At 43.6% G+C, this 13,666-nt stretch overlaps 1 protein-coding gene across 2 annotated transcripts in view; it reads right to left on the minus strand.

Moving 5' to 3' along the window:
* The window catches only part of ATP6V0A1 (ATPase H+ transporting V0 subunit a1), a 30,845-nt gene that overhangs the window by 11,307 nt on the left and 5,872 nt on the right, over positions 1–13,666 (minus strand). Inside the window, exons 6-17 of one of the 2 annotated variants that reach the window (XM_062019377.1) lie at positions 12,668–12,750; positions 11,419–11,545; positions 9,999–10,081; positions 9,296–9,389; positions 7,696–7,908; positions 6,865–7,015; positions 6,569–6,708; positions 5,772–5,929; positions 5,262–5,352; positions 4,257–4,375; positions 3,239–3,455; positions 2,555–2,662 (exon numbers count right to left, since the gene is read on the minus strand). In XM_062019377.1, coding sequence (XP_061875361.1) covers positions 2,555–2,662; positions 3,239–3,455; positions 4,257–4,375; positions 5,262–5,352; positions 5,772–5,929; positions 6,569–6,708; positions 6,865–7,015; positions 7,696–7,908; positions 9,296–9,389; positions 9,999–10,081; positions 11,419–11,545; positions 12,668–12,750 — 1,584 coding nt within the window. Of the gene's footprint in view, positions 1–2,554; positions 2,663–3,238; positions 3,456–4,256; positions 4,376–5,261; positions 5,353–5,771; positions 5,930–6,568; positions 6,709–6,864; positions 7,016–7,695; positions 7,909–9,295; positions 9,390–9,998; positions 10,082–11,418; positions 11,546–12,667; positions 12,772–13,666 lie in introns of both variants that reach the window. The other variant, XM_062019375.1, reaches the window with a different exon arrangement.

Raw genomic sequence — 13,666 nt, forward strand, 5'->3', positions numbered from 1 at the left:
AGTCACTGCAACCCTCAGGAAAATACAAGGCACATCTCTCAAGAGGAAATTTGATGGTGCTGATGTGAAACAGACCCATGTTTTTGCCCAGCAGTTGTTGGGACAAGCAATTAAACACCGCTGCTGTTGTAAATGAAAGGAGTCACATAGTGGTAACCCAAAGCAGAATGGACCAACACAAATACACACACATACCCTTGCTCCTCAGGCATACTAATGCCACACATGGGAAATCAGACTTTCCCTTACTTGGAAGTTCTACATTGTGCAAGCAGTTCCTTTTTTAGACATTTGTTGTGACACTGAACATCTGACCCTCAGCTGTAACTCTGTTGCACTCTAAACAGTAAAAGAATAATGCACAGACTGAGTCGAAACACTGTCAGGAGTTGCTGTCAGCTGACAACTGCAACCACTGCAGAGTTCACGGCTGATTTACAGCAGGCTTCCTCCTCCCTACTATCTCACCAACCAAGGCAGGATACACAAACCTGTGGATCATCCCACTGTGCCCTCCAAGCTTATTTTGTTTTAGGCTGAGCTATATAACATGCCATATGCAAATTAAAGATTCAGTCAGGTGTCTAAACACAACGTTCAGACCTTTATGCTCTGAAAATAGAATGGGGGGGGAGGAGGGGGGGAAAGCAGGACAAGGCTTTTATTAGGGTTTTCAGCATCTCTGAAGCACTGCAAGTTACTGATGACTAGGATCAGTCTTCTGCTTCTGTGTTCGTAGCCGGGTGTGAATTGGCACTTCTGCAGCGTTTCCTTCACACTCGACTTGTTCTCTGTAAACCACCCAGTCTAAACAACTCCAAAGGCTCTGATCATCACTTCTAACCACATCTCACACAAAGGCCTTCCCACACAGCTCCTTGTATCGAGATGCATTATGCACAAAAGACCTGTTTTCATTTCTACATGTTTCTGTGAGCGTATTTCAAATGTCACGACAGAAACACTGTCCAACAGTTAAAAAGTACCTTTGAGGACACGGAGTGCCAAACATGCTTCACACCGTTTGTGGTATTTATGCTTCCTAGTTAGGCAGCATTCACAACTGAAAACAAGTGGAAATAAGCAGTACTGGGGGAGAGACCACTTTCTGGGAGCTGCCGCAACCTTCACTCTGCCAGAAAGCTTTGGCAGTAAAGGGCTGTCTATAGGTTTAGACACAATTAAGTAGAAACAACTGCTAGTGAGAGGCTTCTTTGTGCACACACATTTCACAGTAGTTTCAAGTCAAAGTGTCTACTTTGGTGCCAAAAAACCCAGTAACTCCTGTTATGAAGCTGTTGGGGAGGCCATCATGTAGACATGACGTTTGGGAACACATAATGCAAACAGAAATGCTTCTCTGAGAAGAATCCTAAACTATTCTTAAACAAATAATGCAAGAAAAGGAAAAAGGGGGAACTTAACCTGGGGGGATGTGGTAGCAAGGTATTCCTGTGCTGCTCTGCAGGTTTTGATTTCAGCAGCACTCCTGCAAAGCAGTGTCTCTGCATCCTGTGCAGACATAACTATTATCCTTCAGCCTGGTAGTTCTTCCAGAATGTATCATTTTTGCTGAAACTTTGCTCTTTCCAAGAGAAAAGTGGGTTTTTTTTTTTCACCCTAAAGGTGCAGTTGTCATTCACTTATGAAACTCAAGATACATTCCATGCTCTCTTGATAATTAGATAGAAAGCCAACTTCCATCTTTAAATCCATCAGGTGATTTTTAAATCCACTCACTGTTGCAGCCGCTGCTGCCTCTAGTGCCTGCTCGTTCGGGACTGTGCTGACTTGGGCCTCCACGGGCTGCCCTTCCTGATAGTGAATGGAAGAAAAGAAAGGGATGAAGAGGAAAACAAAAAGAGAAAGGGAGACGAATGGAGGGGACATGGGAGGATGAAAAATGGTCAGAGAAGGGAGAGGGAGTGTCTTTAACTGGGCTGATCTTTGACTCGCTTAACATCCTAAAAGCTGTCTGCCATACATGCAGGGAGAATTTTCAAGTATCCTCAGTGCACGTGTGCCAGGTTCCTGCATTTATATAAAAGATACTTTACAGTATAGTTGGAAACCTAGAGAGTATCACAGAAGGCCACCTCTCACATAATGACTGTGTAAATGTCTATTTTTTTCCCTTTTAATTGCTATTTTTTGCCATCCAAACTGCTTTAGCGAAGACAGCTGATAAGTCTGCCAGCCAATTAAGCTCACATCTCTGTTTTCACACTGTCAGCCTAGCAAAGGCACAGAAGTGCAACCAGCAAGACAGTGTTCCCAAACCATCTGTCAAAGCCCAAGCCAGACACATCTTTCATATCATTACCAGCATAAAGGGTTTTTAAAAGCAGGTATGATGCTGGATCCTGATCAGAGGGGCAGGCAGGCAACACTTTTTCTCCAATACAACCCATCTGCCTTTCTGCCTCAGAACATGCAAAAACGTTTTACATGTCACAATGCAGTGTGAACCTAAGTATCCAAGATCAAGATGGAGGACATAGCTTTTCAACCATCATTAGTTTTTGTACTGGAAATGTAAGAGTTAGTCACCCACCAAGTGCTTTCTCCTTAAATATTGATGGCGAAGGACCAGGGGTTTAGCTACCAGCATCCACGGCACACACAGCAATGCCACCACCACAAGGAAACACTGGAGGCCTTTCTGGAAAAGAAACGAGTCTCAGATTATTTAGTTGCAGTCCATCTTCAAACACACAAAACCTAGCAAAGGGTCCTGTGAACACTGAGCGACTGAACCCTCGGAGTGTGTGGATGCCTCAGTATCACTCACTTTTCCAGGGACAGCAAGATGTGCTGTACTTAATGCCTGCTTGCAGTTGCCTCACCTGACTGTACACAGCATGTAATGCTCATATTGGTTTAGATTAGGAAAAAACCCTAAAGGGGTCTGCAGGGAATGAGAATTGGGCAGGTGTCTGATACTGCCGGGCAGAAAAGGTGTTTAGTGTGTTAGCTAAGCTTAGAGGCACCACATTGCAGATGCAGGATAATACTCCTAATCATTTTCCACTAGTGTTCTGGAGTCAAATAACTTATGTTCAGACTGATACAAATTCCTGCTACAGGGAACTCTTCAACATTACATAGTGTCAGGCTTCGGAAGTGATGCCATGTTACCTCTGTCACAGAGGAAAAACGTTTCACAGTTATTCTGAGGTCACTGGAAGACTCTCATTTCATGAAACATCTCTGATTTTATTCCAGCAAGAACACGTACCTGCCCTTTGTAAAGCATCTTATTACTGGTATCACTATAGGAGAACAGAAACATGTTGATAAAATGTATTAAAAGGCTTGGTGCATCCTTTGAGGTGTGGGCGTCGTAGGCTGTCCATTTGTAGAAAATGAGAATGACAAGGTATCCAAAGAGTGAGGACATGAAAATCATTTCAGGAATAAAACCGAGGTATATGTTCAGTGGCTTCTTGAAATAGCTACAAGAAGAAAGAAAAAAGCAGAGTTTAACATTGTATTTGGTTAGCACTGAGCATAGGTAGGGCAAACACTTCTTATGAGAACGTCTAAGAGCGTCTTTGGAACAAAAGTGCAGGAGCTCAGCATTTTGATTGCTGGGCCTAAACACAGAATCCCATTCTGGAGGGGGTTTGAGGGGGACCTATAGAACTCATCCAACCCAACTCACTGCTAAAGCAGGTTCCTCTCACTCAGGGGGCACAGGAACGTGTCCAGGTGGGTTTGGAAACCTCCCAAGAAGGAGCCTCCACACCCTCCCTGGGCAGCCTGGGCCAGGGCTCCCTCACCTCAGCACCAAACAGATTTTTCCCTCCTGTTCCAGTGTAATTTCCTCTGTTCCAGCCTGTGTCCGTTACCCCTTGTCCTGGCACTGATCATTACAAAAAAATACTGGCCCCATCCTCTGGCATCCACCCTTTAGGGATTTCTCAGCATTAACAAAGCCACCCCTCAGCCTTCTCTTCTCCAGCCTAAATAGCCCCAAGTTCTGCAGCTTTTCCTCCTCACAGACGTGTTCCAGCCCCCTGATCATCTTGGTAGCCCTGTACTGGCCTCTCTTCCCTGTCTCTCTTGAGCTGGGGAGTCAAGACAAAGTAACTGTCTGCCATGCACGGTTCTACATGTGCAGAGAGAAACAGCTGTATTGCACCCTCTGGTCAGAAGGTTAAAGTCTGATGGGTTTCTGCATCTTGAACTAATGCACACACAGCACTAAGAAATTTCCCTCCCTACCATGAGAAAACAAAGAGCAAGGCACTTACATATGGTTGAGAAGACTCAATGCAACACCAAAGAGCATGTGAATAATGCCAAGAATCACAGACATCTTCATCTTAAATGAGTTGAGGAAGGCCAGCTTATTGCTGGCAATATTCCAGATCTGTGAAAGACAACAGGGTCAGCCAAACACCAAGTACAAGAAAAACAGGAGAAGGAAAATGTTCACTTGCAGCTGAACAGTGTTCACCTAGGAAGTACTAGGCTGTTAAGAGCAGTTTCTTTAAAGAAGTGTCTGTCATAGATCTCTTTCTCAGCAAGTGAGCAGACAACCTTTTCTGCTAGGAATACTGTCCTACAGCAAATGATAGAATCATGAACTGGTGGAGGTTGGAAGGGAACTCTAGAGATCATCCAGCCCAATCCCCCTGCTATAGCACATTACCTAGATCAAGTCAGAATCACAACTGATCCTACCATCAGAGTAGGAATTAAACCTTGTTTGTTTTTAGGGTAGGGAAGAGTTGCAGGAAGAAAGGGGGCTGTATCCCTAACATAAGAACAAGAAGTAATCCATGTAAATGAACAGTGAGCACGTAGTTCTCCATTTCTGCACTTCCTCTTTAACGTGGAGCAGATGCAAGTTTTACACCAAATATTCCAAGCAGTGTTCAGAGCAGTGCTATGGGTGTAGGCAGATGCAAAATGACAGCATTACTGGGAAACTTACAATTCCAAGACTGACTGAAGAGAGAACATTCCCCAAGGTACAAAAGTAACTACATGAAGGAAATCACAAGTCTAGCCAGATTTGATTGCAGATTTGACTGCAGGTTAGAAAGGGTGGGAGAGAAACCTTCTATGTCCATTGAACCAGTCTCTCTATCCTGAATCTTATAATTCAACAGTGTTTCCAACATTGACAGAGAGTTTCCTGAGGGAATAGTTGGGCTGTGGAAATCTTTCAGAGTGAACTGGACAACATCTGTCATCTTCTCTTGACCCAGAGGATGTTGTTGAAGGACTGAAATGGAAGGAAGAGCTCTTACCGGGTCAATGCCAAAGGGGTAAGGTCCACCAAACACCCCTGGAATGGCAGGGTTCAGCTGAAGCAGAGGAGTAGTTGCTACCACAGCATCTCTGTTTGGGTAGAAGTAGATGACACAAATATTAACATGAGGCATGCTGTCCTCTTTCTCTAAAAAATACCAAAAAATTCCCTCTGAGTGTGAGGAACATCTCAAATTGAGAGAGCTTTAAGGTTCCTGTGTGATCCTAGAGATTCTCCTGAATCAATAACAAACCTGCTTCTTGACCTGTTACTGAGTGTCACGAGAAGGGAAGATGCAGGGGATAGGAATCTCGCCATGCCTATGACATGAAAGGTGCTAAACTGCATCTTTACATTTGAAACTTGGTAGGTTTTACAGCCCTCTTCCAATTTTACTTGAGACTGAGTTGAGAAGTTTTGGTTTTCGTGAGCTGGGAGGACAATGGGGAATGATGAATCACCTGCTTATCCCCATCACTCCTTATGTAGGCACCAAGTATTTACTCACGACCAATTTCCTTTTGAGAACATCGGCCGGACACTCCATGAGGAACCAAACATATTAAGGGACTTTGAGAAGCAGTCGTTGTAGATGAGGCCCGTGTAAATGGAGAACAGTCCCATCAGCAGGATGATGTATCGACCACTAAAAACCATGTTGAACATCTAGGATAAAAAACACCCCCAAAAGAACAAAGAAAGTCCGTGAGAACAAGACACAACGACCATATGCAGGGATTAAGGGTTTGCAAGAGGTAGCACTGCAGAGGAGAATCTGGGTACAGAGGATAAATAGGCAGCGTGACTGTCTACAGAGTATCTGGGATTAGCTGAAGAGGATAAACTGCACTCCACACACTGATGTAAAAACCCCCAGCTGGCAGCATTAGTCTGGAACTAGGCAGCACAGACCCTGTTCGGCTTTTTGTATGCTCTGTCAATGGATCTTAGCTCTGGTTCACCCCCTGCCAACCTAAGCCCTGAGCACTAGATCAGCAAATAGGAAGAATCCTGGAGATACAATTGACACATGTAGAAATGAAGAGTTCTGCAGTCACTGAACCCCTTTAGGATCCGATTAAGTTTTGGGTGGTTTGTTTCTAACAGTTTGTCTGCTACACCTGGTAACTTCCTTCCAACAACTGAAATGAATATTTCCTTTAAACACAGCAGGGAAAAACCAAAGGAACTTGCTACTATTATGAAATTAATGGGTATTGTCAATGCAAGGAAGAGAAGAGGCGAGTAAACCAAGCTGCCACTCTTTGTTTTCGATGCAAAGCTCTGCACAACCCACCACTTTACCTCATTGTCACTCTTCTGTGACAGAATACGACTTTCCCTGAGCACCATCCAGACAGCAATCAGAGTCATCAAGATTCCATGGCCAAAATCTCCAAACATCACCGCAAACAGAAACGGGAAGGTGATGATCGTGTAGGGTGCTGTAAAACAAAAGATGATGCTCTTATGCACTTCAGCAATATAATTCCCAAGTTTCCCCCCTCGCTTCTGAAAGGTTTAAGCGCTCTACTAGAAGGTTTCACATAGGATAAACAAGGGAGACAGATGTCTTGGGACTTTCTAAAGTCTGAACTCACCTGGATTTATTTCCCGGTATGTTCCAATGCCATAAGCATCAACAATGTTTTGGAAGCCACAAGTAAACTTGTTAGTTTTATTGTATGTTGGTGGGGTCTGATTGGTTTGCATCCTGTTTAAAATAGATGGGACAGTAGATCCGCTGTGCTCCTGTGTAAAAGAAACAAAAAAGGATGATTAGAAACCCCACTCTCAGAGTAAATGTCTGGAAGACAGAGTTAAAACACTGCTTTCCTGTTAAGAGTTTGGAAAACTACAAGCTTCCATTTTTGTAGGTACACTTGCACAATGAGAAATATACTTGAGCAGCTAGAAAGGTTGCTGAGTTTCTGCTCTCCACGTTGTACAGTGGGAGGAGAAGGGCTGGTAGTAAGGATGAGCATTGTCTGATCAAGACAGACAAGAAAAACTCATGCAAGAGTTTGTTCCTCTTTTTTTTTTTTAGCAGCAAATGAAAGGAATTCAAGACACCCAACTCTTGGTCTATCTGAGCTTGGTAATGTCCTGGATAGCTCCCTTCAGTATATTCCACTAGATATCCAAACAGCAGGACAAAAGACCATGACCAGGTTAACTAAATACACCAAAGGACTCAAACACAGGAAAATGTTTTACCATTAACAGCATTCTCCTGAACTTAAAGCTTTACATTTGCTGCTAAGTTTATCTATAAACCACAACTCCTGCACATTAATTCAACTGTCCTCTGTGAGGACTGACTCAAACAGCCCAGAGGGATGATTTTCAGAGACTGTCAATTCGGAAAAATCAATTAATCCATGCTGTGCTTGACAACAGTTGATAGTCTGTGGCAGACAGCAGTTACTCACAGTGCCTCTCCTGAGAGCAAACTGGATGGAATCGAGGTCAGCAACGGGACACCAGACTTCAGCAATCAAGCACTTCTGTGTCACATCGATGTTGCACAGGTTCAGGGTATGGTAGATGGCCTTCATCTTGCGTACTTTGATGAACCAGACACGGATATTTTTAGCAGCTGCCTGCAAAACCCTTTGGCGATGATCCTCTGTTTGGTTCAGCACCTTTCACAGTGAAACAGAATGAAGATGAGGCCAAAAAGAAAAAAAGTCATCAACCAAAACTCAAGTTTACAGAACTTAAAGGTTACAGAAGTGCACTGTGAAATTGGGCTGCCCAACAAGACAAACTTTACCCATGAAGGGTGGATGGATGAGCCCTCTCCCCCGTCCCACACACCAGTCTGCCACATGCCTGCAATGTGTGCCTTAGCCACCATATTATCTCTGCTAAAAGGTTTCAGGGCTTCGTTCCAGGGATACTTTTTGACTACTTTCCTCCTCCAACTCCCAGGTCAGTCGCTATTTCAAACAATGAACTGTTCAGAGATCACAGAGAACATTTTTTTTTTCCTCCACCCAGGTTAAAAGAGCAGAGAAGAGTTCTACACAAGAGGTGTACACTGCCTTAAGAAAACACACAAAGATTGCAAAGAAAGGCTCTCTTACCCAAGGGAAAAGGAGAAAGTGTTTTCTACTGAGGGTGTTTTCCAACTGGAACATATCTAACTCATGCCAAGTCAGATTTCCAGCTTGGAAAGTCTTAGACTCGAGGGAAAGTGAGGACATGGGGTACATGCAGCTTTGACTCCTACTAGCTAAATTGCTTCTGAGTTCTTATCTACTTTAACATTGCTAAACAGCTGTCCTAGGCAACTCCCAGCTTCAGAGAGTTTCTCTATCAAATAAGCAGTACAAATCCACCATTCTTCCCTTTAGTTTCTGAACATTTGCTCTTCTTTTTTGTCTCAAATCCTTTAAATTCTCCTGCACTACAACATACTGCTTTTCCTCCTTGAAGAGAGCATCAAATATTTCAGAGCTGGCACACAGTAGGTTTAGGTTACTGACTACTTTTTTTTACCAACACTCAGGCTGCTGCACAAGAGTTTTTAGTTGTAAAGCAGAAGCTCTTCAGGACAGTGCAAGGTGAAAATATGAAGATAGGCAGGAAATAAAGAATAGCTAAGTTAAAGCTGGCATCGTTATCTCAGCTAAAAGTTTAAATACTTTCAAAGTTCTCACAGATGAAGCAGGCGATTTCACAGGCATGCCTTCAGAGCTGGAAAACATCGTCTCTCCTTACACATGCATATTCCTCTCTCCTCCTTGGTATGCAGTTCTCTGTCAATGCTGTACTTACATGTATATAATTAACTGCTCAGCCCTCCAGAAAGATCAAACCACCCCACCATCCTAAACCCTGGCAAAGAAAACAACCGAGCAGTCTCCAAACATCGTTCTTGCACTGCTGAGCTGCTGCTGGTCCTGAGCTACCTGGAGCTGGAAATATGGTAATCTAATAGGGCCAAAAAATCTCTTAATAGGATTCAGGGACATTTTCCACTATACTATTAAGGAAAAAATAGGGCATTGACCCCAGTTATTTTACCATCTGAAGATCATCAATTCTGGTATTGACACCAGAAGCCATTTCCTTCCGCTCCTGTGGCGTTTCTGGGCATGGGTAGAGGGAGGCACGGAATCTGAAAGACATGCAAGCCACCTTAGAAATCAGCCAGGGAAATAGATGGCTGAGCCTGAACACAGAAATAAAGCAAGCGGCACCTCAAGAGAAGTTTCTGACCAGCAAAGACTGCCAAGCAGTTTCAGCCTTTAAATCAGGTGGGTAGAGAAGTTTGCTTTAGGACAAAACAGAAGCTGAATGCTTAAGAAAATAGAACTGGAAGAAAATCCTCTGCTCCTTATGCTGACAATGTCTCAAAGGCACTGTCACAAAGCTGATTAGCCACCCATTAGTTCAGGGTGCTGCTATCTTGCCAAAGCAGCTGCTTCTAGACCATTGTTGGTCTTCCCTGTGAAAATATCACCTGCTGCCATACCAAGAGGTCTGTCCAAGAGTTCAACACTTGAACTCCTTTCTTTTTAGTCATTCTTTAGAAAAGCATTATAGGCTTGGGGAGTGGCTAGTTTGAGTGTAAAATATGCTTCAGCTACTTATGACCCATTTTATTTGCTGTCAAAATATGCAATTCCTACAGTCACTGTGGAATCAGTTGAAAAATATTGATGTTAAGTCATGTCAGTCTGTTTCAAGTATCTGAGAGAGCTGCCCAGCTGTAAGGCTTTCATACCCTTCACATATCTTCTTGACTCTGTTCTTCAGCTGGTCGCCTTGGAAGAAGATGATAAACACCGACTTGTGCACATAGTCTCCCTAGAAGAGAAGACAGAGTGCACTGTAACAGCTCAGGTATTCACAGAAACTAGCACTATTGCATATTACAAGTGAGTTCTGCTTTTCCTTCCTCTGAATTCGGACATACAGAGCTCGTATCTGGCTGGTGTGTCATGAATGTAGCCTAGCAACACTGAAATGGTCACAAGGAAGGTAATTTTCTTAGCCTCAGTATAGATTACACCTATTGTACTTGCCTATGCTGAAGGAAAATATCCTAGATTACCTATTATCTATTCTATGTAATACAACAAACAGGAAAACCTGGCAAGATCCCCAAAAGAACAGAGGTATAATGAAATACTTACCAGCACTTAGTGCAGACAGTTCACCTACAGAATCACGCAAAAAGCTAATGAGTGAATGAAAATAAGATGAAGCAGAGTTTAACAACTGTGATTCTCCAGGGAGGCCAACGGCACATTCTTTGCACAGCTGCTTTCATGCTGGTAGCCAGGTCCCTTTTCCTGCGTTTGTTGACAAGTTATTGTTCTACCTTACTTAGGAAATTTTAACATAGTGTTTCAAGAATAATTCCACTAGGTGTAACCTCAATTTAAGGAAGTGCTGCACAGTAAGAACAAAGTCTCTCCTAGCAGACAGAGAATTCAACGGGTCAACTACCAGCAGTCGGTGGGACAAGGGAACAAATCAGCCGTACATGAGAAATAGAGAGGCGGTTTCCTGAGTTCCAACTCTTCTACCTCTGTTCCAGTGCAGCTTACACAGAGCTTTTATCAGTCAAGAGCAAGAGGTTCCCAAAGAAGCCTGGGCACTGTCCAGTGACTTGAGCAAAGGGGACAGTGAATGTAAAAATAGGCCCAATTTCAACATTTACTAGTTAAATCTGAAATAAAGCTGACAATTCTCAGGTGGATGATTAGAGTATTGATCATCAAATTAAGAAAAATGAAAGGTCCAAGTTCAGAGTAAAGGAGCTACAGATGTTATACACTGCTGACGGGCAAAACAGCCTCTTTCATGGAGGATTACTGCTTATTCACAGCTGCATGCAGGAGTTGCACTTGTAGACTGTGCCAGAGAAGGGACTATGCCCCACTGCAGTACAAATTTTGAGTTGTTTTACCCTCCCTTTCAACTGCATTCACCATCACCCTGCTGGTTTTGTTTTAATAAAACAGGAAAGCTTGTGTCACTAAAACCCCAGAGGCTGCAAGTAGGGACGGAAGCGAAAGGATGCAACACAAACATCTGCCTGCATGGAGCCTGTTGATGGGTAAAGGCTCAGATCTATAGATCTTACACCCTGTTAGACATCTGAGACTTTTGCTGCTGTAAGCAACCGCTCCTTTTACCGTTACGGGGTCCTCCAGCGGGTTTTCGATCTCCGCCTGCCGCAGGAAGACGTTCCCTCGGCACACTCGCCACAGCATGCGCTCGAACATGGGGATGCGCTCTCGGTTGATCACACCAGCCACAAACCTGTCAAGGGGACAGCACACACCTTCAGGTCTGCACCTAAGAGAACCCACAGCCTAACAGACAAAACACTGATGGCAACTGGAGCTTCGCATCGGACAGAAAGAGGTAAAAATGCTGGTTTAAAATCAGCCTTTCTATGCCAAATGGAAGGGCCTCTGAAGGTCTCAGTAACACTTACAGGTATTTAAAAGGTGTCTGTCAAGAGGATGGGGTGGCACTTTTTTCTGTCATCTCCAGTGACACGACAAGGGGTGACAGGCATAAGCTGGAACATCAAAATGTTCCACTTGAACACAAGGAGAAACCGCTTTGGTGTGGAGGTGAGGGAGCCCTGGCCCAGGCTGCCCAGGGAGGGTGGGGAGGCTCCTTCTCTGGAGGTTTCCAAACCCTTGTGTGCCCTCTGATCGAGGGGAACCTGCTTTGGCAGGGGAATTGGACTAGATGATATCTAAAGATCCCTTCCAATCCCTATCATTCTGTGATTCTATGAAGACACAGAAATAAAAACATAACAAAAATGATACCACTGTATCACAAGCTGTGTCTTTTAACAGATTGAGATCATCTACTAAAGACAGTTATAATTTAAAGGAAAAACACATGCATTTAGACATACAGTTTCTCTTCCTGATAGTCTTAATCACAGTAAGTTCCTGGTACATTTTATAGTAGTCATGGCTACCACTGACTGTGCTCTAGGGATGTGCTTCGGAAGAACTCACTGGTTCAAAACCACTACATTCAGATGAAGAATTACACAGTACAAAGGCAGCCTGGAAGCAGCCAATAAAGAGGATACAGAACTACACGTTTGTTTCAGAGCATTGTGGACTCAGAGTAGTTAGTAGCTTCAACAAAGCTTTGAGAGCTCAGAATGTCTGAAAAAGCAACCAGAACAGATTTACCAGGAACAAACCAGTATAATTTGTTTCTTTGTGCAGAGTAGCACAAACTGGGAAATGAATGTACAAAACAGAACAGAGACTAACAGAGGGTTCTAGATCACCCTTAATCTGCTTGATCTGCCACTCTGGAAGTTTCCACAGCTGCTGTGGATTCCTCAGGCTGAACATAATCTCACGATCCTAAAGGCAGATAAAAGGGAGCACAAAGTGCTGTTACCCAAGTCGTAGTGGGGTGCCTCTTCCCATCTCACTTGGTTCCAGGAGCGAAGAGGATTCCTCCAACAGGTCTGGATCCGCCATCTGCTGATGATGCAATTCAGCCTGAATTCACAAATCAATTAATATCTAATGAAACTAGTTAGTGGCATGCAGGGAACGAGGAACCAGGAGATAGTTTGGGGAGACAAAAAAAGAAAAGAAGAAGAACGAACGTAAGACAGCAGAGAGAGGAACTAGATGACAGAAAAGACAGCAAGAATCATACAAGGGAGGAGAAAAACGAGAGGAAAAGTGGAATGTCTCAGCAAAGCTTCCATACAAAAAAGGCCTGAAGATTGCTGGAACAGAACAATAGGACTGTGGGATAGATCAAGTCTGAAGAAAGGCAGAATTCAAACAAAAAAATTAACAACTTTTAAATACAAGTCATGTTCCCAAGAACTGCTTTTCAATGTCACAAAACAGTGACATCCTTTACTCCCATCCTTCCCTAGATCTTAAATGGGGAAGAATGTGAAGGTAGATGCTGACTCCCTCTTGCGCAACTTGTGCATTTTCTGCAGACTAATAAAGACATAAAAGGCATTTCTAAGAGGTGTCTGAGAAATTACACATGCACGCAGAGCAGTCTAGGACCTTGTTCTATGCCAGAGGAAGAACGATGCTCAGGTAAGTCTTCCACAGACAGTTCAAATGACCTTAGGGCAGCTTGCAGCTTCCCAAGGCTGTAGCCCCACCACCAGTCATGCACGACCTGCACATCCTGCACGTGCCAGACTTCTGCCATACTCCAAAGCAAAGGCAATACTGAAAACCTCATTTATTTCAGAATTACATGCCAACAGCTTGATTGATTCCATGTCACTTGTCACATTAGCATAGACACAGGGTTGGAATCGGTAACAAAACCTGCAAGTACTGGATGGTAATTCTCTTTAGTGACTTTACAAAGTTCTCCCTCCAGGAGAAACACACAGTATTCCCAGTCTAAAAGCCT

The sequence above is a fragment of the Colius striatus genome, chromosome Z (assembly GCF_028858725.1).
Source record: "Colius striatus isolate bColStr4 chromosome Z, bColStr4.1.hap1, whole genome shotgun sequence".
Lineage (NCBI taxonomy): Eukaryota > Metazoa > Chordata > Aves > Coliiformes > Coliidae > Colius > Colius striatus.